The 24869-nt window shown below is 43.2% G+C and overlaps 1 protein-coding gene across 1 annotated transcript in view; it reads right to left on the bottom strand.

The window, feature by feature from the left end:
• The window catches only part of DPY19L4 (dpy-19 like 4), a 58081-nt gene extending 53473 nt beyond the window's left edge, over positions 1–4608 (bottom strand). Inside the window, exon 1 of the mRNA XM_083517259.1 lies at positions 4470–4608. Coding sequence (XP_083373385.1) covers positions 4470–4593 — 124 coding nt within the window. The 5' untranslated portion in view covers positions 4594–4608. The remainder of the gene's footprint in view (positions 1–4469) is intronic.
• Positions 4609–24869: the final 20261 nt, after the last annotated feature.

Here is a 24869-nt window from a genome sequence, read left to right on the forward strand (position 1 = left end):
TTCCTTTGGAATGAGACACAACAGAGACTGTGGCGTCTTTTTTTAATACAGTGGTGCCTCGCAAGACGAAATTAATTCGTTCCACGAGTTTTTTCGTCTTGCGTTTTTTTTCGTCTTGCGGTTTTTTTCGTCTTGCGAAGCACGGTTTCGGAAAAGTTTTGGAAAAGCTTCAAAAACCTCAAAAAAGGCTACCACATCGCGTGCTATGATTTGCTCCTCGAAGTCAAGTCGCAACTGTATTAACGGTTTTAAGAAAAAGGAAACAAACTTGCAAGACGTTTCCCTCTTGCGAAGCAAGCCCATAGGGAAAATCGCCTTGCGAAGCAACTCAAAAAACCAAAAACCCTTTCGTTTTGCGAGTTTTCCGTCTTGCGAGGCATTCGTCTTGCAAGGTACCACTGTACATGGCTTATTTAGGCATATATACAACCTGAGCCTACGATGGAGGGCTTTCATCTCCCATAGTTACAGCCTTGGATTCAAACAGAAACCAAGCATTGTTCTCTCTCCCTCTCTCCAGCTTGTAGCTTTTTCTTCTAGTTTGCATCACTGCCCCAAACTCTTTGCCCTCAACCCTGACTTTTTCTTTCTAACTATCTGCAAGTTGGGGAAGCGGTCCCACCCATTTGCCATCTTGCACCCCCCCACCCATGTGCTGTCTCACACAGAGCCCCTTCTCCTTAATGGCCCATCACCCAAGTGATCACCTCATCAGGAACCTATCCAGGCTTGTATTTTAACACTTGCTGGATTCAGAGGTTAGAAGGGTCTCGGCATACGGCCTACCCCCACCCAAATTCATAACAATACTCTTCTTTGGCCCTTCCAATGAACTGTGTGCGGGTCTCCCTGTCTGACTCTCCATGGTCCTGACATCATAGTAACACACATACACCTGGAGCCATGTGGAGAAAAACAGCAAATAAGGTAGCAAGCAAGTCCCCTTTCTTTCCACTGCCTCCCTCCTCCAAACTGCCCCCTTCAGAAACAGTGTTGCCCTAGTATCAGAAGACTTTGAGGTTTTGTTCCATATGTTCATATGTAAGGGAATTCCTCCCTCAACCTGTTTTGAAGGGCAGGCCAAGATATGTCTCGTGTCTTCAAAACTGCTTTGATTAGTACTCTTGAATGTTTGACATCACTACTGCTGCAGCTTGACTTCCCTTCGCATGAGAGGTTTCTCCCACTGTAAAAGTCACTCTACCCAACATTAGCTTATGTAGGAGAGAACACTCTTTCAGTTGTGTAATCTGGGAAGCATACAAATATGTAATTGTGCTGAATGGATAACTAACCATTCATTAGGCTGAGCACATTGGTTCATTCATCAATATAAAGCATGTAAAGGCTGACATGTAAATATAAATATGCATTTACATGCGTAGAAATTCCTTTGCTGGATCAAACAAAAGCCCAGTCCCTACTCCACTGTTTCCAACAGTGGTCAGGTGCATAACTTTTGGTGCTCGTGTGCAGGGGGCTGAGGTGATGTTGTTCCTATTTGTTCCTAGAGCAGGGGTCAGCAACCTTTTTCAGCCGTGGGCCGGTCCACTGTCCCTCAGACCTAGTGGGGTACTGGACTATATTTTTTTGGGGGGGGGGGAGAACAAATTCCTATGCCCCACAAATAACCCAGAGATGCATTTTAAATAAAAGCACACATTCTACTCATGTAAAAACATGCTGATTCCCGGACCATCCGCAGGCCGGATTGAGAAGGCGATTGGGCTGCATCCGGCCCCTGGGCCTTAGGTCGCCTACCTCTGACCTAGCGGTATCTTGTTTCTCTGTATATGGAGCATCCACTTAAGTGCCATGCCTAACAGTTTCCTTTTCATCAACCTCAGTCGGTTTAAAACCTGGGTTTCTGTGCATTCAAAACTGAATTAGAGTCACTCAAAAATGCACATAAATATCACAGGAGAGGCTGAAAGGCGGAAATATGGTTTCTATTTTGTTTCCTACATTTTAAACAGAATTGTGAGATGGCACTGAAAACACATGAGGGGGTGGAGTGGGGATCTCATAATGAGTTTCACATGCTATGGAGTTTGCACGGCTGGAACTGATTATGAAAAACTTATTTTTACTTTTTGGCTAGACGTCTGCTATGAATTCAAGGAAAAGGCTGTAAATAAATATTGCAAAGCCTACTGAAATGCTGTACTGAAAGGTATGAAAACATGTCAATACCAAGCAAAGAAAAAGAAAGGTTAGTCCTTAAAGTTTCAGTGAAAGTTTATTTGTGTCTAATAAATTGTTCTGGATTCCCCATAATGACTGATCGTCATATGCTGTGAAATGCCCTGAGATCTATGGATGAAGAGTGACATACAAATTTAATAAATAATAATATTAATCTTGATGAAACCTGAATTTGTGGTCCCACTATCAAGCATGGCGTTTTAGGCTGTTGCCATCTGCCAATACAGTAATAATCTCTAATACTGGCTAGAAGTTTGAGAAAACTATTCCTCTTTCAAAGTGATCAAGTAGTTCAGTGTATGGATGTTCAAAAAAAGGCTTGCCTATACAACACTGCAAGTGCAGCAAATGCAGTAGCTATGTCCCCTTTTGATCCACGTTCTACTTAAAATTGCTGGAAAAGCCTTGTTTCCCCCTATAGGTCAGATCATTTCCAGTAAAAATAATAGGTAAGTGCTCATTAATTTCATGAATCCTTGACCCAGCAGCATTCAGTTGCTTGGAAGCTGCTTAGGATTCTGTGCACAGATGAGGCCAAATTCACACACATGCAAAAATCAATGTCATGATCTTTCTCATTCATTTCATAGCCTTTACCAAGTTACCTTTATCTGTATTTCCATCTCTCCCCACCCTAAACTGTCTGATTTTTCAGATATTCTGGGTTAATCCATTATCTCCTTCATCAGTTCCATATAACACCTAAAGAAAACTAGGAGGAGTCTTGGCCATGGAAGAATAAGAAAATACAAAATTATTGTATTAGGCAATGATGTCACATAATTTTACTGGCCACTGCCCATTTTGTGTGGTCAAAAACTTAGGCTGCAGTCCTAACCATGTCTACTCAGAGTAAGTCCTACTGAATTCACTAGGGCTTACTTCAAGGAAAGTGGGATTAGGATTGCCGCCTTAGCGGATCGCAGCTGCCCTTAGAGCTGTGCAGATAAAAATACTTGTGGGCCACTCAGCATTACAAGTTAATTATCTATTTCTTCCATGCAATGGAGAAATTTCACATGATATTATGTTGGCAAAGCACTCATCTGTATCTATGTATATCTATGAAATCTACCTATAGGAAAGAGCATGGTTTATGGGTCAGTGATGTGGGTCACAGAATATGGCTAAGCTTGGGTCTCCTTTCATGTTAATTAATTCAGTACTCTGCATAAATAGAAGATAGGAGTAAACCTGGGGCCACATAATCAGATGTTTACAAAGTGTTTGCAATCCTGAGTAATACTCAGAGCCAACATGTTACATTTCCTTGTCTGTGATATAACAAGCCTTCTGACTTAATTCTGTTTACATCTGGATCTATAGTCAGTTGTGTTTATCATCCAACATAACAACCTTGGCAGAGCTGACTCATTGTTTCTGCTGGTGGCGTAATAGTTGTCTGTACTGTTTTTCCAACACATTGTGTTCCAAATAGAGCCATCTGTGCTACACTGCATTGGTTAGAGGTCATTGCTTTTTTAGTTTATTTTCATTCATTAAGAAAAAACACCAGTCACTTAATAACAAAACAGAGTGGGGCACTTACACAAAACTAGGAGAAACTGATTTCTCAAATAAATATCTCTTTCTCCCTCCTCATCTTAAGTTTATTTATAGATCAAGCTGCCCTTACATTTGATACTGAACACAAGACATTCCAGTTCCTTTAGCTGTGTTAAATCACTCAATCAGGGTATCAGTGAATGGACAGGAAGTTATAAAATGTGAGGATTTGAGATGTTATAAATTGTACTCCAAATCTGGCCCAGCATGGGAATATCTAGGACAATTAATATATAATATCTGAATTTTGAACAGGATTGGAGGGCAAGGGAGATGATTTAATTTTTAAGGAAGCAGAAACCAAGTCTGGCCGTAAGCCATTTCATTTAACCTAGAAGTCCCCCCACCCCCATGAAAGATACATAGTGGTAGGCAATCCATGGTAAGAGAAAGGCATACTGCACATGCTCAGAGGCACCCTTTTTCTTCTTCACAGTAAAATAGAACCACTTGCTGAACCTTCACCCCTAATATGTTTATCCAAGTTTTGACCATTTAATTAAAGAGTTTCTATGGGCCTTGGAATGCAGGAGCAATGTTTTCCCCATTGCTTCATAGAAGCAAGCTATGTGGTGCTCTGTAGTATTAAAGCTGTGACATCAAACAAGGAAGCAGAACCAATTGCTCCGAGTACCAGACTTACAAGGCTAACAAAGACCCTCTGTGCCCCCACAAAGGACCTGAAATAGCTGACCTACCTGTTTGTTGAGAGATAGTTTTCCCTTCCTTTTTTCTGTCCCATTTGCACACCTGCAGCAAGACTTCATAACTGCAAGAGTTTTGGTATGATGGATATCTACAATCTTCTGATATTATTACCATTTTGAAAAGAGATACTGAGGGTTTTAAAAAAACGCATTCCTTACAAATATGATAAAATCTCTAACAATGGGAGGATGTTTGGGAGAACCAGCGGCTGTGTTATCACAGGAGTGGCACCCAGAACGTGGGAGTAACTTCCCAATCTGTAAAAAGTGCCGCTGTTGTTTGCTCCCATAAGGAATCTTGACATTTGCAAAGCCAACTGCTTTTCATAAATCAGGACAGGTTCTGCAACTTTTCCCCAGCTGTAACTTAACAATTGCCAATGGCAGGCAGTTCAGCTGCATACCTTTAGGGTGGGAAAGCAGACTTGGGGGGGGGGGGGGAGATGCTTTTTAAAAACATGGTCTACTTGTAATATGCTCATTTTAAACATGCTGTTGAACTACTTGCTTGAGCAACTGCTGACACTTATTCAAGCACATACCAGACCATAAATAATACCTGTAAGTTAACACTAGCTGCCTTTTAGGTACCTTGAGCCATATTTAAAGGCCTTATTACCCCCTCTCCTGTTTTATTTATGTCTCTATGATCTAGGTGCCTAACATCAGATATGTAAGACTGAAAGCGTAGTCTCTGCCCTTTACTAACTCCGTTCTGTGCTGTGCTGAGTTTTCCTGTGAAGTTCTGACCGCAGTGTAATACTCTTGAGTGCAACATGAGGATGTGAGCACAATATGAGTTTGATGAAGCTCAGGAACGGGTTTTTACCTGAAAACAGTCCTTGCCCCTTATGTTTTCCCAATAGCTATATATTCCTGTGTCCCAGGCTGAAGCACGTAACAGAAATAATAAGTTGCAGATGACACATTAGTCTCAAAATGTTTGTTACTGAATTGGATATTTTCAGGAAGTAAAGAGAATTTCCTTAAAAATATGTTCCTAGGAGCCCTTCAATCCAACTTCCTGGGGAATGTAGCTGCAGTAAACAAGAAAGACCAGATGCTTCCTCAAATCCTCCAAACATCAAGAGGGGGATATATGCAATCCCTTCCCAAATTGCATAATCACTGGAACTTGCTGGCTTTTCACATCACATCATAATGAGCCGGGAACACTTACGGTTTGGCAAAACTGCCAGGTTCTGTTCACATAAGAGCAAGAGAGAAAGGTGCTGGGGTCAAACCTACTTTTATCTAGTAAAAACATCTACTCTGATAACAATATTCTGATCCCCAATATATGGGGTTAGCTTAACTACACAGTAGTTAGTAGCATAGGAGAGACACATCCCTAGTGTGGTGTGGTGTAGTGGTTAAGAGCAGTAGTCTCGTAATCTGGTGAACTGGGTTCGCGTCTCCGCTCCTCCACATGCAGCTGCTGGGTGACCTTGGGCCAGTCACACTTCTCTGAAGACTCTCAGCCTCACTCACCTCACAGAGTGTTTGTTGTGGGGGAGGAAGGGAAAGGAGAATGTTAGCCACTTAGAGACTCCTTTGGGTCACTACCCAAAATCACACACATTAAAGCGGGATATCAAATCCAAACTCTTCTTCTTCTTCTTGGTTTGCGTCCCATAATCTGGTTCGATCCTTTATTATCATTGTGAAATACGGAGGCAGGGGAGAGATGGGAAGGAGGAAGTTTAGAGATGTACCAGTGTGATGTATTATGAAATGAGTGATCACACAGAAAAAAATGGTTACATAATTTAAGGGAAGCCTTGATGAGCAGCAGCAATGGCATCACGGGATATGATGTAACACCAGCCATCAACGGTTAAAAGTCCAGTTCTCTCTAAGGTGAGTTATGTCACTGACGTATGCCATCTTGGGTGATGATACTGCTTGTCCCAGATGGCGAAGGAAAAGCACGAGGCAAAGGCAATACAGAATATTCTTCTAGATTTCTGGGCAAGTATGCAGGTTTTAATTAATCTATTGCAGCCTTCAACAACTTAGTGCCTTCCCAGCATGGTCAGCAGTTAGCGGAGTTATAGTCCAAAATATCTGGAGGGCACCAGGTGTGTGGAATGCCTGGTTCTCTTAAGTCGTGGCAACTGTACCAGAGCTAGAATACAGATCTATATGTTCCAGAATCCATGAGAGCACAAATTCTTTTTATATACAGTGGTACCTCGGGTTACATACGCTTCAGGTTAAATACGCTTCAGGCTACAGACTCAGCTAACCCAGAAATAGTGCCTCGGGTTAAGAACTTTGCTTCAGGATGAGAACAGAAATTGTGCTACGGCGGCGCGACAGCAGCAGGAGGCCCCATTAGCTAAAGTGGTGCTTCAGGTTAAGAACAGTTTCAGGTTAAGAAAGTACCTCCGGAACAAATTAAGTACTTAACCCAAGGTATCACTGTATATATAATTTTTTTATTTGATTTTCAAAAAATATAAGCATACATCAAAAAATAATTCAAGATCCAAATATTGAGATTGCTCTGAACCGCCTGACTTCCCCCCATCCCTTCCATGGGTCCTAATGATAATATTTACAACTTCATATCAACACTTGTCCAAATTATTATCCTTCCACATTATCCATACTTTCCGTTACTTTACAAGTGTGGTTAAAATCCTGCTAATGTTTTAACCTGCTTACTGGTCTTGTAAGCAGATTGTGAACTTTTCCCATTCTTTTTTAAAGTTTTTGCCCTCTTGATTTCTGAGCTTCCCAGCTAATTTTGCCATTTCAGCATAGTCCATCAACTTGGTTTGCCATTCTTCTCTGGTTGGGGTTATTTCTTCTTTCCATCTCTGGGCTAACAGCATCCATGTGGCTGTTGTCGAATGTGAGCACAAATTCTTTTATGGATCTCTCCATAGGCAGCCCTGAGCCTGGTAGTATGTATTCTACAGTTCCTCAGTCATGCCACTGCATAGGCATAGAATCTGGTTTTGAGCACATAATTCATTATTCTAAGGCTGTGTACGTGTTTATAGCACAAAAATGTCATTTTTTTCTCAGTCCGGAATCATCCGTGCTTGTCCTCAATATACTGCTTTCAAGTTAGATTGAGTCTAGATCCTGCCTTCTACAAAAGGAATCAGATATTCCAGTACATGTCCAGTTCTCTAGTGCCTACTTTCTCCACACTGTCTGTATAAGCCATCCTTGGCCAGGAGACCTTTTGCTAGAAGCAACAGCGGCTTTAAATGCTTATGTAAAAAGTATGAGGAAGTGGAAAAATCAAACACAGGGATTCTGTGGAATAGGTACTGGTGGTGAGAGAGAGAAAAACCATCAAGGATGCCTGTTATCTTGGCAAGCCATCATAATATGATCCATTCAAGCCCAGATCATTTTACACTAAGCAGAGAAATGTGATGGGCAGAAGGCAGTTCCTCTCCTGGTGACATAATAAGAGATGAATGTGTGCTGGCCTGGTTCTGCATACTGTATATGTCCTTGCTAAATTAAGCAGCATAAATAACTGCAAGGGCATTAATACTTTTTTTGGGAACAACTATAAACATGCTCTGGTGGCTTCAAAAGAGGAAACTAGATCTGAGTGCTTGGCATTGTGGGATTTGTGAAGGATCAGTGGGTCAATGGGAGGAATCAAAGCCTCACAGAAACTTCTTCTTTTTTTAACCTACTTAGTTTTGAACTTCATCTGTAATTCGTTTCTAGAAACAGTGAATGGTGCACAGAACATCTAGGCATCAACCGAAAACTGTTTTTCATGCACACAGCTGTATAAGGAAACATTTTACTGACAAGAGCACACAGCTATAAGCAATGTTTGCTTGTTTTTAATTTGTGTTTTATTGATTTTCAGTTACTAATGAATTTGATATATATATTTAAGCTGCCACTATATAGTGGGCAGCAGGGGGCAGGGGTAGAAAAAACACATACATACATACATACATACATACATACCTACCTTAGAAGCTCATTCTTGATATGGGGGGGGGAATGGCAAGCAGCACAGAGGAAAAAATACTAATATCCATTTTTTTAAATAAAAAACCCTTTCAATAAAATAGGTTAATGAGCCATGTGCTGCTTAAGAAAGAAATTACATCAACTTGATCCGTAGCCTGTTAGTGGAATGTGTTTCCAAGGAAAACACACCTGGCACTATCATTGTCAGTTTTTAGGTGCCAGCCTAAGACATTTTTATTAATCCAGTCCTTTGGTAGTAAAGCTACCCTCTACTGTGGTGCTAATCTTTTAAGTGGGGTGGAGTAAGACTTGTCCTCCTTTGTGTATTTTTGGATGAGCATTTTAATTTAAATAGACATATATTTCATGGTAGTGCTGTTCAGGAGCTTACTTTCAAAGGGCACCCTCAAGGTCCCTGATCCGCCTATTGACTGTTCTTTACCTTTAAACTGGGCAGTGACTTAGAGAGCATTTCAGACAGAGGCCTGTAAAGTAGGACACACAGTCACCCTAGTTGGCAATGACAGAACAAGATGAGGCAGGACCATCAATCCACACCCACCCTCCAACAGAGAGTCAAGAACTGATGACTGAATATGTCAAGATTGATGTCTGCAGATGAGGAAGTGGCTGGCTGGTTCCAATGGATATGTTAAATCCAGCATCCTTTGCTACTGAAAGGGCATGGAACTGGCAATGATTTCATGCTCTCACTATCTAAACTGGAGCTGCCTGACACACAATCCCCAGGATTATTCCCTCTTTATGCCTGGAACTGAGCCCTCCAACAGAGGAACTCCTAATAGGGTGATTGGGGAAATAATAACAACATGAGTGGGTGAATTTTGGTGTTCTATTGACAGTTAATAATTTCCTTTCTTTCTGGCATGTCAGCAGGTGTATCTAGCAATTTGTCCGAACAAAAACTGTGGGTGGGGGACAAGGGTGTGATAAGTGCATACAAGCTCCACCCTGACATCCTTGTGCATGTTTTCCCACCATCTCACTCCACAATTTTCCTTGTGTTGAGAGGGCAAAGCTTTGCAGAGAACTTTTACTCACCACATTTACTTAAATTTGAGCAGAAACCCATGTGCAATCAGAAAGGGACTCCCTGCTTTATCAGGGTCCGCAGTCACGCAGAGGGCTGTACACATGCTCAAGTGACCTTGAGTAAAAGTTGCAGGCCTTCCACACTCAACACAAGGAAAAGCTGTGAGATTAGAGTGGGATTAGACTACATGCAGGGGGTACAATGGGGGCAAGAGTGCCAACTTGAATAAAATATGGGGGGCAAGTTAAACTCTGCCCTGCATATGTGGTGCACACAAACCATTTGAATGGCAATGCTCACCAAATTTGAGGAGTGGCTTCCTCAAATATTTTATGGGGGAGACCTCGGCCCCTAAGAGTTGGCTCCTATGATCGGGATGATTGTGGGCAGTGCTTCTGTCCACACTACATTTCCCCATCCACAGATGCACATTCATGTTTACGGGGCATCGGAAGTGGGAGACTCCCTGGCTTCTTCAGCAGCCTGCCTCTCCCCCACTTCTCCCCAGCCCCTGCTTCTACCTCGCAGTCTGAACTGTGCTCTGCTGCAGCATCTTCCTGTTCACTTAACCCTGTCACCTTCCCCTTCCAATCTGTAACCACTTCTTGTTGTCCCACCACCAATCCCCTGGCTCTGCGCTTTCCTCTCCTGGGAGTTCCCTAAGGGCTTCTGCAGCTGGTGCCTCCCACAGCTCCTTGGCATCCAACTAGTCCATGACGATGCCCTGGAGCAATGCTACATTGGGGCATTTTGGGTAATGGCAGATGACCCTCAGTGCTGGTGCTTCTGTTGCATGCCACCAGTAATAAACCTGCCTTGGAGCGGAGAAGCTGATGTTCCCCTCCCACCTCAGGCTGGCCTTGACTTTTCCTTGAGATATGACCACCACCGCCTAGTATCACTTAAACCACTCACAAGCTATTCTGCCACAAGGCTTGGTGGATGGTCTCCCTTGCTAAAAGCTATTAGCAGAGGGGAAAGTTCTTTTGAATGTTGTGAGAGAGCGGATCTGACTGACATACTGTGGGCAGCAAGTCGAATTAACGGTATTCGGCTAGTCATCAAACTTTTTAAGACTATTAAATATCTACGCAATTACACGGAGAATCTAAAGGATAAAATTACTCACATCAGACTACATAATGCAATGACTCTGAAATGCTACAGAGGAAACCTATGTTATTTATGCACGGCTATGAATATGATTCACTGATTTTGCTGAATATGTATGAGGTGGCTGCTCATCCCTTTTTTTACCATCCCTTTTTTTGTGCAATTATATAAGAGTCTCCCGATTTCACCTGAAGACAGTCTTTCATTATGGCTGCCTCCTTTGTTGCCTTTGGAATAGATAAGTGGCAGTTTCATACAGTAATATATTGTTCTGGCACAAACAACAGATTGGTGCTTTATTCAGTTCCCCAGTCGTAAGATACAGACATCCTTCTTAAACGTCAGGCGGCAGAGTGTTTGGTCACTAGCAAAAATTTAGTAAAACTTGATGCAGGTTGAGGTAGCCAGAGTGAACAAAGAGTGTGGGGGGGGGGGAGGATTTTTTTTTTTTTTAATCAAGGTATGGAGAAAGTAGATATAGGTAACAGTATAGGTAACTTGACAGAAGAAGAAGATCTTTGCTCTATCTAGTCCAGGAGTCAGCAAGGTTTACCTTGCTTGGGCTGGTTCATTTCAGCGGAGATCCCTCTGTGGGCCGGATTAGTTGAACACTCTGCTTCCGACACTGGCTGACTAGATTTAAGGGTCTTTTACACAGCTACCTGATACTTTTTAACAGAATATGCCAATGGCAAAACCTGGAACTTTTTTCATGAGCTACCAATATGCTATGGCAAGAATGGGGAGGATGTGACCCTCCAGATAATGTTGGACTCCCAACTCCCATCAGCCCTAGTGAGCATGGTCAATGGTCAGGAAAGATGGGAGCTGTAGACCAACGACATCTGGAGAGTCAAAGATCTTGAGAGCCACTAGTCTTAAAGGGGGAATTAGACAATTTCATGGAGGATGGATCTATCAATTATTATTTGCCATGATGGTGATATGTAGCCTCCATCTTCTCTGGCAGTACTGTACACTAGTTGCTGGATATCGTCTTTATGCCCTACCTGTGGACTGCTCAAGAGAGGCATCTGGTTGGCTATAAATAGAATGCTGGGCTCAGTGGAGATCTGATTTAGGTCCTATTACATTCTGGATACCATGATTGGACCAACGCATATTCAACGCATATGGTATCTGAAGAAGTGTGCATGTACACGAAAGCTCATACCAATAACAAACTTATTTGGTCTCTAAGGTGCTACTGGAAGGATTTTTTAAATTTTCTTTCACATATTCAAAATGTTTCCTTATTTTTCTACTGAAACAACTGTTTCTGGACAAGCTCCACCCAGGTCTACCAATTTCAATTACAATTTTCCTTTATTATTAAATTGTTGTTGTTGTTGTTGTTAATTAAATTTTTATACCACTCTTCATCAGAGGATCACGGGGCAGTTTACAATACAATTTCACAAAACATATAACATAGTACCAAATGAAAACAATACCCCTGCCACACACAGCATAGAAAACATAGTGAAATGTTACTTTAACTTTACACATATATTTGTCAACCTTTAGTCAATTATTTTTTATTTGTTTAGTCAATTAAGTTATTTAAAACTATTTTTGTATACAAATAAAGTATGCAGTATTAACTTATGAGTATCTTCCTTTACTTTTTGACATGTGTAATTTACCATTGAATTATCAAAACGTAAGAACTGAGGGGAACAAATGCAGGGGACCATAAGAGACAATATATCAGAGTCACTAGAGAATACTGGGCATGGGGCCCTCACCTGCAGAGAAAGAGGTTGAGAAAAGTGGTTGCATGGGGATTTAAGTTTAGTCCTGTAAGATAAGGTTGAACTTTAAAATAATGGCAAAAGAACTTTTTTTGAGAGAGAACAGGTTAGTATATTAAAAGCTGCGATGTCAATCTGTCCCCCTTTCACCAGTCAAAAGAATAAATGCATCTAAGCAGCTGTAAGAATTCAGTCTGATTATCTCCTGGGATGCAAACAGTTCTCTCAGTTACTGAGAGAAGCTAGATTATGCCCAGTTGCAACATAAAGGAAACCTACCTGGTTCTGCCTCCAGGTGTTCCTTGCTCACTGGTATTTTGAAACTTTGAATCTGCCTTGTTTGAGTGAAAATGCCTTATGGCAAATTGCTGAAGGAGCAGCCACTGAAGAATGTCAAACATCAGTCACTGCTTTGTGATTGCAGGTTTGTGCATAATCAAACTATCAACCGCATGAGGGTTCTGATTGACCTCTTTCCATCTGAATTCCTCCCAATAGCACAAAGGACCCTACACATCTTTCACCTGGGCAGCAGAAAATGTAATCACCAACCTCTGTTTGTCTTGATTGTTTACATCAGAGAGTTTTTCTTCCCCACTTGGACCTTTGGGAGGTGAGTAGCTGCAGCTGCCTTCAAGAACAAAGCAATCTTCTTTTTCATCTCCACCTAGATGGAATTAGAACACAGTCAGTCAGCATTGGAAAGGTGACACGAGCAATTAATTTATTGTTTGTTACTTAATGGCAGCAACATGTTCAGAATGACAACAAATGCGTAGCATCTTTGAATTACAAGCCACTGACGTTTCATTTCTGAACGGTAACGTATGATTAGGAAGCTGGGAAGTTGCGTTCTACTGAGTCAGAACATAGTCCATCCGGCTCAGTATCATCTACTGATAGACAACACACTCTAGGGTTTCAGGCAATGGTCTTTTCCATCTCGACATGGATATGGAGGGGCTATGCACTTTTTGCATGAAAACATGTGCTCGACCACTGAGATGTTGCCCCTCCCCCAATACAACTAGACTTCAGGGATGCCCAATGTGATGCCCTCCAGCTGTGGTTGAAGTACAACTCACATTCAGCCCGAGCCAGGAAGGCTAATGATCAGGGATAACGGGAGTTGTAATCCAACATCTGGGGGCAGAAAATGTAGCTGGTACAGTGTTTTTTTCTGCAAGGGAATATTCTTCTTAGGAAGGCTTTAGCTATTGAATTTAATTATTAAACACATGCGAGCCCAGTTGCAGGAGAGGGGAGATGACAACCTTAGTGAAGTGATTTTACTTGCAGCTTTTTTAAAACTAAATTTTTAAAAGTGTATATAAGAGAATGAAAGTCAACAATGCATGTCTCCTCCCCCACTCCCTGGGCTTCTGTTTACTCACAGAATGAATTAGGTGAATGTAATTTTTTATTAATATATGCAAGTTTGTGTTTACAAAGTTTAAGAGCCAAGGTAACAAGATACATTATTGTGCGGAATGAGTGCTTCAATGCACACAACCGTCTTGAAACACACGCAAAGCAAGTCTCTTTCATCTCTAAGCTTGTAACCTAAATACCACACAAGCGACATGATTCATCATTATGAACTTGTTTATTGATTGCTGACTTTAAGGATTTATTATAATTCAGGTTGCTTAACAGATCATCAAGGGAAGCATCTGAGAAGCACTAACTGATTTTTTTAAAAAAGAAAAGAAGCAGCACTAACTGATTTTTTATCTCAGCATGTGAAGGGGGAAAAACTAATGATAAAACATTAAAGAAAATAGACATACATAAGGGCCTGACACAACAGAGAAAGGCTTAACACCATTTAGTATTAACGTCCCACTGTGTGAATCTAAATGCCTACAGATGTTATCTTTCTAGCTGCAGAGCCTTCCACTTTACAGAGGACAGTCCTCTATTTTGAAGAGCTGTCAGAGAACAGTCGTCTCTTTGAAGAACTCCTTTATCTGAAGGGCTGGTCAGTCTAAGTCAAATTATTTATTTGCATTTATATCCCACCTTTCCCCCTCCCCACAAGGAGTTCAAGATTGCGCGTATGGTTCTCCCCCTCCTCAATTAATCCCCACAACAACCCTGTGAGGTAGATTAAGCCGAGAGCAAGTGACTGACCCAAGGTCACCCACTGAGACTCGTGGCTGAGTGGAGATTTGAACCCTGGTCTCCCAGGTCCTACTTCAATGTGAGCATGTGCATAGTCGACTCAAATGCACACGAGTGTGGAGTTGCCTGTTTACTTTAGAATATGTAAATCCGTCTCTCTTTCAGTTGATGCATATTTCATATTTTAGCAATGAGGGGCAATTAGCTACCTGAGAAAGGGGTTCCAAAATGTACAAGGAGCCTCCACAGAGCCTCGTCCCCCACTGCAAACAGTTGCCTTCCAACCTGCAGAAGGTGATGAAAACAGGGGTGGATTGGGCAAGCATTAGTATACTCATTCCCACTTGACTCCACCCCTTCACATGATAATTTCTCCACTGAAGTTAGGTTTAGTGGTGGGTTTTTTGTTTTTGTTTTTTAAAGGGGGGCAAAAAACGAAAGTGATATACATAAATCTGAAACCTGTAGGTTTATATTGTATTAAAAACAGTGTTTCATTTTCCTCTTTTGATTGTATATAATAATAATAATAATAATAATAATAATAATAATAATAATAATAATAATAAATTTTATTTATATCCCGCCCTCCCCAGCCGAAGCCGGGCTCAGGGCGGCTAACAACAATAAAACAGTATAAAAGTATAACATAAACAACACTCTAAAATCATTCATTGTAAAATTAATTAATTCAGGCCACTGGCAACCATTGGGCCAGAGCTCCGCGAAGATTGCCGAGGGAGGGAGTCAGGCTGTGCCCTGGCCAAAGGCCTGGCGGAACAACTCTGTCTTGCAGGCCCTGCGGAAAGATGTCAAGTCCCGCAGGGCCCTGGTCTCTTGTGACAGAGTGTTCCACCAGATCGGAGCCACAGCCGAAAAAGCCCTGGCTCTAGTTGAGGCCAGCCTAACTTCTCTGTGGCCTGGGACCTTCAAGATGTTTTTATTTGAAGACCGTAAGTTTCTCTGTGGGGCATACCAGGAGAGGCGGTCCCGTAGGTACGAGGGTCCTAGGCCGTATAGGGCTTTAAAGGTTAAAACCAGCACCTTAAATCTGATCCTGTACTCCACCGGGAGCCAGTGCAGCTGGTGTAGCACCGGATGAATGTGATCTCGCAGCGAAGACCCCATAAGGAGTCTCGCCGCGGCATTCTGCACCCGCTGGAGTTTCTGGGTCAGTCTCAAGGGCAGCCCCACGTAGAGCGAGTTACAATAATCCAATCTGGAGGTGACCGTCGCATGGATCACAGTGGCCAGGTCAGGGCGAGAGAGGTAAGGAGCCAACTGCTTAGCTTGGCAGAGATGGAAAAATGCCGCCTTTGTTATAGCTGCAATCTGCGCCTCCATGGAAAGGGAGGCGTCGAAGATTACACCCAAACTCTTAACAGACGGTGCTGGCACTAATTGCGCCCCCGCAAGAGATGGGAGTTGCCCCCCCAATCCCATATCGCCCCGCCCTAGCCACAGGACCTCTGTCTTCGAAGGATTTAGCTTCAACCGGCTCCCACGTAACCATCCAGCCACAGCTTCCAAACATCTGGTCAGTGTGTCTGGGGCCGAGTCAGGATGGCCATCCATCAACAGATAGAGTTGGGTGTCATCGGCATACTGATGGCAACCCAGCCCAAAACTCCGGACAAGCTGGGCGAGGGGGCGCATAAAGATGTTGAAAAGCATCGGGGAGAGTATCGCACCCTGAGGTACTCCACACACCAAGGAGTGGCGCGATGACAATTCCCCCCCAAGCGCCACCCTCTGTCCCCGACCAGAGAGAAACGAGCGCAGCCATTGAAGGACTGTGCCCTGGATCCCCACGTCGGCAAGGCGGTGGTCCAGAAGTTCGTGATCGACCATGTCGAAAGCTGCTGATAGATCTAGAAGAATCAGCAGCCCCGACCCGCCTCGATCCAGCTGTCTACGAAGATCATCTGTTAGGGCGACCAGAGCCGTCTCGGTCCCATGACCAGTGCGGAAGCCGGACTGGAATGGATCCAAAGCCGATGTTTCATCCAGAAACCCACCAAGCTGTTCGGCAACCGCTCTCTCAATCACCTTACCCAGGAACGGAAGATTCGAAACCGGGCGGTAATTGGATAGATCTAAAGGATCTAATGATGTTTTCTTTAAGAGCGGGCGCACCACTGCCTCCTTCAGTTCCCCTGGGAATGTCCCCGTGCCAAGGGACAAATTGATGATATCCCCCAGGAGGGCCCGCACCTCGTCTGGACACGCTCTAATCAGCCAAGATGGGCACGGGTCGAGAGGACAGGTGGTGGGCTTTCCAGCTCGGAGGAGTCTGTCCACATCGGCTGGGGATATCCGGTCGAAGTGGTCCAATACTGGACCCGAGGACAGTCGAGGGGCCTCCAGTTCCTTTATTGTATCCAAATTGGCAGGGAGGTCATGGCGGAGCAACAAGACCTTCTCCGCAAAGAAGCTGGATGTGAAAAATGGAGACATTTGTCGGAGATATACAGTCAAATCTAACAATGCATATTCTTCCTAGTTAGAGTGTGTAAGGATTAAGACCATAGAGCCGTATTGCTGATAAGACAACTGAGACCACAGAAATGTACTGTAATTGGTGGAGAAGGCTCTGTGTGATGTCCTTTCCCCTCCTCTCCTGGGAGGGAAGAAGCAAAAATATTTCCTGTTCCTTCTCTATTTTTCTCTTCTTCACACCACGTAAGCAGACAGATACACAGACCTGATGGGCTGCAATATGTTCCAAGGAGGATTGCCAACTGTTCTGTCAGCAGCTGCTCTAGTGCCTTACTGCCTTTAACAGGAACCTGATGTGCCGACCTTGATTAGGTGGCAGTGCTTTAGTCCATGCCATGAAAAGCCCCCCAAGCTGTTGTTAAAGGCACAATGCCAAGCCAGACCAGGTTTGTCCCCATCCCAGTCAGTTGGCAACCCAGCGGGAGAGGAAACAATTCCTGAGCGCCTGTCCTTTGCCCTCACCATTCCCAATCTGCCAGCTCTGATTCTGCACAATCCTATTGATCTTGCGAGGTTTGTGCAAAGATTCTGCATGAGGCTGTGCTGAAATGAAAGAGGTGCTTGGCAGGCTGAACCCAGTATTAACTTGCAAATTCAGGCACATGCAGGGACAAAACAAACAAGTATTTTTGTTTCTAGATGGTCTAATGAAGGTGTTTGCCAAGCCATGAAACCAGTCCCTCCCTAAAATTTCTCAAGCGAAGCACCCAAACAGATGCATACCACTGAACACCCACATATTTGTTTAGTGGGGAAAATGTTAAAAACAAGTTCCTTATCATAGTGTGCTTGGATTCTGCACCTCTGTGATTGGAGAGTGCTTTATTATCACTTAGCAACCTTAAGTGCTTTGGCAAAGTTGATGTTTACAGTACAAATTGTTGCAAGCTTCTGTTTCATTTTGCATTCTGCCACATTCCTTTCCCTTTTTCTTCTCAGACTGTGATATTGTCGAATCACAAGGCAGGAAGAAGAACAGAATGTGATTTTCATTAGGAGTCACCCCCTTATTAAGCCATTCTGCACACAGGTAACTAACAGCTACCCTATACAATAACCTTGTTGCTCTCTATCCCTGCGTGATCCCAGAATTTAACATTTTATGAATAGGGGACAACAGAGAATATGCTTTTAAAAAAATTGAATGCAATATTGATCAGAGGCCCTAACTGCAGCCACACATAGACATCTAGATAAATGATAACCAATCCATATATAACGTAACTTTAACATATATCTAAAAGTATTCTACCTATTATTGAATGATAAATAAACAAGACAGTTTAAAATATGCCCAGTGTGGCTAACTCATACCACTAAATTGATTTTATGAATTCATCACACACTGCTTGAATTTAATCAGCTTTTGGTTGTTGTTGTTGTTAATTCAATTTTTTTGTTTACTTGGTTTTGTATTTGTGTCCTGAAGAGATGCCATTCCAATTACACCACACCACCTCACCTCGCATCCTTCTTGTCCTCTATTACAGACTTCTCAAAAATAATCTGTACAGGCAGTGAACTTGTCTGGTTGAGTCACTTTTGCTAATTCTGATAATGCAGGCTATGTTCTCAAAGCAGGGGGAAATTGTAAATCAATGCACTGCTGGATGGAAAGACAGTTTGTGCATACAGAAGACAAGAAATATCACCATAGAATTGAAAACTATGAATTATCTGGCAGCAGAAATATAAATAAAATGGAGATGGAAGCCTGCAGAAGATTGCCATAAAGGGAATTGCAAACATGTCAGGGCACTCTTGAAGGCAAAACTTCACTAGAGCATATATGCAGGAAAAAATGTAAACATTCCCTCTAAATTTACAGTATTGAACAGAGCATTGAAACTTCTGACGACTGGACTCCAGGCCTATGTAAACAGATTGCCTCATCCTACTTCCCACATCTCTGAGACACTCCAAAGGCCATGGCAGGCTATGAAAAACAGGCTTGTCTTATTTTCCTCTCACACCATTAGTAGGGGCACCATGGGATAATTGCCCAGATTCTTCTAGAATGAACTAACAGAGAGCTGTGACCAACTCTGTGCATAGCTTGTAATCTATGCATAGATTATATGAACTTGCTGATATAGTCCCATTGACTATATCTGCAGGAACTGTTCCTTTTGTATTGTTATGAGTTTGAGGAAGGAGGGAGTAGGCTGCATGCAAGATCCTTCTAACATGGATCCAGAAAGTGTTAAAATATAAGCCACACCAGTTTCCTGTGTTGAGATGATAGCCTGGGTGATAGGCCATTAAAGTAAACAAAGGAAAGAGGCTGTGTGTGAGATAGCAAATGGGTGGGGCCCTTCTCCCAGCTTGTGGTTAGAAGGACAAAGCCTGATAGAGATGGATATGCAGTGATGTGACCTAGAAGCAAAGAAGCAAACAGACAGAGAGAGAGCCATGCTGGATCTCTTCCTGAATCCAAGGTTGTGGCTATGGGAGAAACAAGATCCTTTTAGGGAGTTAGTGTTGTGAAACTCCCCTCAACCCCAATTGCAGGCTCAGGTTGAATAAACCATATATCATAAAGACACCACAGTCTCCGCTGTGCCTCATTTCCAAAAGGAAACATGAACCCTGAGTAAGTGCCTGGAACCCATGGAATCAGAGATTGGGGTGGCGTGGAACAGTATGTTTTGTAGGAAGACAGATGGGCACTTCACTGGCTATCGCTATGACATTTCTACTTTCCTTTGATCCAAAAGTTGTAGAGAAAAGGAGTCAAAAGGGAGAGGACATTCTCCCCAAAGTTGTGGAATTCCCTCCCCACAGAGGTGCATCTGGCTTCTTCACTATGCAGCTTTTGGCAAATCCTCAATATGCACCTCTTTCCTTGGCCTTTAACACCTGAGATGAGTGATTGCAAGGCCCACCCTATTCCTGTGATTGAAATCTGCTGTTTTTTTTTTTTTTTAAATATTTTTATTGGGTTTTCACAATTTATATAGACAAAAACAAAACACATAACACCAAAACAAACATAAAAAACAACAGACATGAATAGTTCCCGAAAATCTTATTTTCTAACCCTGGTCCTTGACTTCCCCCCACCCCCTCCCTTGCATCCCTATTCCCAGGTTTATGTCAGCAAGTTGGCATTTCTTCCATCTCAATATTAGTCCTTTTATAAAAACAAAAATAAAATTTTCCCTAAGTTGGACCCCAATTCTCTTCCCTCGATTTCTCATTTTTCCTTGAATAGTTTTCTTATTACTAATCCCCCTGGTCTTGAGTGTTGTTTAAATTTATACTTCCCTCCCTCCCATCCCCGTTTTGCGTCCTTTCCCAAGACATGTCCAAAGTAACAGTTTTTAGCCTGGGTTCCGCACATCAGAGGCTCTCAAATCTCTTTCAGTCCCTCTCCGCCAGTTTTGTTGGTAGTCCTTTTTGTCTGGCATCAAGTCTCGAAAGATTCCCTTAACAATCAATCCAATCAGTCCATAGTCTCTTCCCATATTTAAAAGCATCTGCTGAGGAATTTCCACAAGGCCTAAGTCTTGGTGATAGTCAAAGTCAAAGTCTATGTGGAGGCCCCAATTGTACTTCTTTATTTCAAATTCCTGAATTCCATAACCTCCCAGGGCCTCCACTTTCGTCTTCTGTATCTTTCGTAGGCTTAAAATGAATTTAATCCAATAGTCTCCTTGCTTGTGTTCTCTTGATGTCGGCTTCTGGTTAGTATTTTCCCACATAACTTGTTCTCTTTCGTGTTTTGTCTTCTCCTCTTCTTTGTTTATTATTTCGGATTCAGCTGTGGGTTCTTTCTCACTCAGGTCCTCATTACATTCAGCAGAACTACTTGTTTCCAAGTCCAAGGTCATCAATTGTTTACTCATAGCTGTAGTCTGCTCCTGTAAGGCTCCCACCAGTGAGAACATCCTTTCGATTTCTCTCAGTATCTTTCCACCCACAGCCATTGTAATTCCACAGAATTCCCCCTAGAGGGAATCTGGTTACTAAGTGATCTTTTCTCCAACAATCCTCTGTCCTGTTATTGTTTCTTTGTTTCCCACAGTTTTAGTTCAATTGTAACTCCTTTTAATCCGGAGAGGTCTTAAATAGCAATTTTTTCACTATTAACAGTCCATTTGACAGCTTTGACAGCTGTCAAATTCTGCTCCTCTATACAGGCTCCAAAGCAGATCGCTCCCGGGCCCGGGAGGGAGGGTTGTTTACCACAAAACAAAGACTCTTCCAACACTCCACTCTCCTGCTCAAATTTGCCTTTCCAAATCTTGGAAGTTACTGTCTTTTTAGAACTCACCCTTTACAGGGTAGGCGCTCCAGCTTAGCTCTTATGTCCTTGCTCTGAATCGTCTGCAAGGGGGGGGGTGGGGACTTCCTTTTGGCACACCCCCCCGGTCGTCTCGAATTCAAAAAGTAGAAGATTTTTTAAAGTTCAGTTCCAAATTACTCACGGGTTCTTTTTCCAGTCCAAATTTCAAGGAAGGAAGTCAGCGCTCTCCAGTTATGGCTCGCGGCTTCGCTCAGCGGCGGTAGCGATCGACTCTCAGTGCCGCGCCGTCCCCCGTATCCCCTCCGTAGCCTTTAAAAAGGCTCATTGCGAATCAGGGGGGGCGCTTAAGGCACCCGCCGAGTCTTCAGTCCGCAGGCTTCCGCGCCTGCGGTTTTTAAGGGTCCCCGTGTCGCCGGCACGGCAAAGACCCATCCACCGCTGAGCCGATTCCCTCCGGAGCTCGGAGGGAATCCGCCATTCCCAGATCGCGCCAACCCGGAAGTCTGAAATCTGCTGTTTTTAATTTCAATTTGTTGTAACCTACTCTGGAAACTACTAGTGAACGGTTGGCAATAAATATCATCCCCATAATCCTGATGTGATAGACAGTCACATCTGCCTATATCACTGAGTTGTATAATGTATTGAAGTAAGGAACACGGTAGGTATTAAAGAGCCACAAGCAAGCTCATTTTGGGGACTGGTCCAGCTATGGCACCCATTCCAAGCAGGAAGGAAACTTGTTCTCAATATTTGTTTCTTGGAAAGTGATATGAGAGACAAATAGGGCTTCATACATGCTCTTCCCCCTCCACATTTACTTATGGCTATATATACCTCCCACTTTTTTCAGACAACTTCATGTATATACCCTGAATAAATGTTTACTCAAAACATGCAGTTCGAAATCCACCACTTTTTTTAACCATAGATTTGAATATTAATGGAGCTGCTGTTGTAACCCAACCCATCTTAGGTCAGCCTGCAACCCAATAGTTGGTCCCAATCTATCTGTTGAAGCAACATATTGCATGTGAAAACTCATGTCCTAAGAGTCAGCTGCAGCATGAATTTATCCATGTTTACTCAGAGGTTACTCCATTGTCTTACTTCCTAGAAAATGGACTTAGATCTGCAACCCTAGTTTGAAACTCATTTTCCAAAGCAATCTCCATTTTTGCAAATACTGTAAAAGGAGGTCTTATCTGGTCTTTATCATTAAAAGCTGCAGACCTATGGAGACCTAACTCAGAAGTGGGTTTCACTGAGTTCAGTCTGATTTGTTTCAGAGTAAACATGTATAAGATCTTGCTGCATGAACACTGTGCATGCAATGACCCTGCTGCATAAGAAAAATCTTACTTGCCATATTTCCAAATATTTATCAATTGCTTTGTCTTTGGAAGACCTTTGGAACCTGCATATTTTCAATGATGCCTAATCACTTTTTTTTGTTAAGAAGCACAGTAGCTCAATCAACCATTAATTCTGTACTACTTTGTTTTGAAAAAAATCAAAGTAACTGTCTGTAAGTATTTCATTTTGCTCTAGATATTTAACCATGATAATGCAAAGATAGTTGTTTCAGTTTTAAAAATATTTTACCCATTCCAACTTTTCCCAGTTGCCGATAGCCTATCACAGCAAGAAGGGCTACTTGCACTCTAGAATGCAGAGCAGAGAAGTTGGGATGTCCTCACTCAGAAAGTATTCAACAAGCCTGAAAAGTATAAGATTATATACTTCCTATACCCAGGATAAATGTCCTGGACAACTGAGAAGAATATTTAAGTTCTATCCGGGTCTACCAACAATCACTTATGGTCAACCACAAGTACTCTGTTAAGGACTGCAAGAAGCATTTTGACCCTGCCAATATCCTCTTTGCAAACAGGAGGGGAAATTGATGCCACACTCATGTATTTCCCGAGGTTTCTCTCCTCCTTCATAGGACTGACAGCACATTAATCAGAAACCACCAGCCTCATTCAGTTATATTTTTTAAAATTCAAGAATTTATATCATGCCCTTTAATTCATAAGCATTTACTCTGGGTGGCTTCAAATAATGGGAAATATCACCATGATCTCATAATAAAACAGTGATATAAAACACAAAAGTATAAAATAGAAACATGGCCCACAAACAGTAAAAAATAACAAAGTTTGCCACATAAAAGCATGATCAGTCTGATAAAAGACAAAAGCAGCTCGTAACAGAAAAGTCTTGATAAGGAAGGCCTAAACCACATGCAGCAAATTACTTGGCTTAAGGACCATGTCATCTGATCTAGGTTGAGTACACACCATAAATTTAAAGCACATGCCACCCCCGCCCCGAAGACTTATGGGAGCTGCAAGTGTGCTGGAAATTGTAGCTCTGAGAGGGGAAACTACAGTTCCCAGGATTCTTGTGGGGGGAGGGGTTGTCATGTGCTTTAAAATTATGGGGATACCTCGCAGAGCTACCATCCCCAGCACCCTTGGTGAACTAGTTCCAGGATTTTTTGTGTGGTGGGTGGGATATGAATCAAATGTGCTTTACGTATACTGTACTACGCATTCCCCACCCCGAAAAAGCATGCCTTGTGCTGGATTAGGAAGGGCTGCAGAATAGCAGAACTGTAGAGTTGGAAGGGACACCTAGGGTCATCTAGCTCAACCCCTTGCAATGTGCAACGTGGGGCTCGAACCCACAACCCTGAGATTAAGAGTCTCTACCGACTGAAAAGCAATGACAAACCTAGACAGCATCTTAAAAAGCAGAGACATCACCTTGCCAACAAAGGTCCGTATAATTAAAGCCATGGTTTTCCCAGTAGTGATGTATGGAAGTGAGAGCTGGACCATAAAGAAGGCTGATCGCTGAAGAATTGATGCTTTTGAATTATGGTGCTGGAGGAGACTCTTGAGAGTCCCATGGACTGCAAGAAGATCAAACCTATCCATTCTTAAGGAAATCAGCCCTGAGAGCTCACTGGAAGGACAGATCCTGAAGCTGAGGCTCCAGTACTTTGGCCACCTCATGAGAAGAGAAGACTCCCTGGAAAAGACCCTGATGTTGGGAAAGATTGAGGGCACAAGGAGAAGGGGACGACAGAGGGCGAGATGGTTGGACGGTGTTCTCGAAGCTACCAGCATGAGTTTGACCAAACTGCGGGAGGCAGTGGAAGACAGGAGTGCCTGGCATGCTCTGGTCCATGGGGTCACGAAGAGTCGGACACGACTAAACGACTAAACACCACCACCACCGACTGAACTATTCACAGGGTCAAATCCAGGTCCGGCTAGGAGAGACCGCTGGCCTGCAATCCTGACCAGCCGCTGCCAGTCAGTGTGGAGACAGCCCTGAGCTATGGAACTCGCTCTCCCGGGAAGGCAGTGCCGGCCTCCACCACCTCAGGGGCTACTAGCCCGACTAGCTCTGCTTGGTGGGCTTCTCACAGGCATTTGGATGGCCATGGCGAGACCAGGGCGCTGGGCGAGCGCGGCCACTGAGGTATCTCACCCAACGGCCTCCCCCAACCCCGCAGGTCTCGAGCGCGTGGCCGGCACTGCGCGTGCGCGTACGCGCGCCGCCTGGTTTGTAGCCGTGTCGAGCTCTGACCTCACTGACTCCGCGGCGGTCACGCCAGCCCC

This window comes from Podarcis liolepis, assembly GCF_965112155.1.
Source record: "Podarcis liolepis genome assembly, chromosome: 8".
Classification (NCBI taxonomy): domain Eukaryota; kingdom Metazoa; phylum Chordata; class Lepidosauria; order Squamata; family Lacertidae; genus Podarcis; species Podarcis liolepis.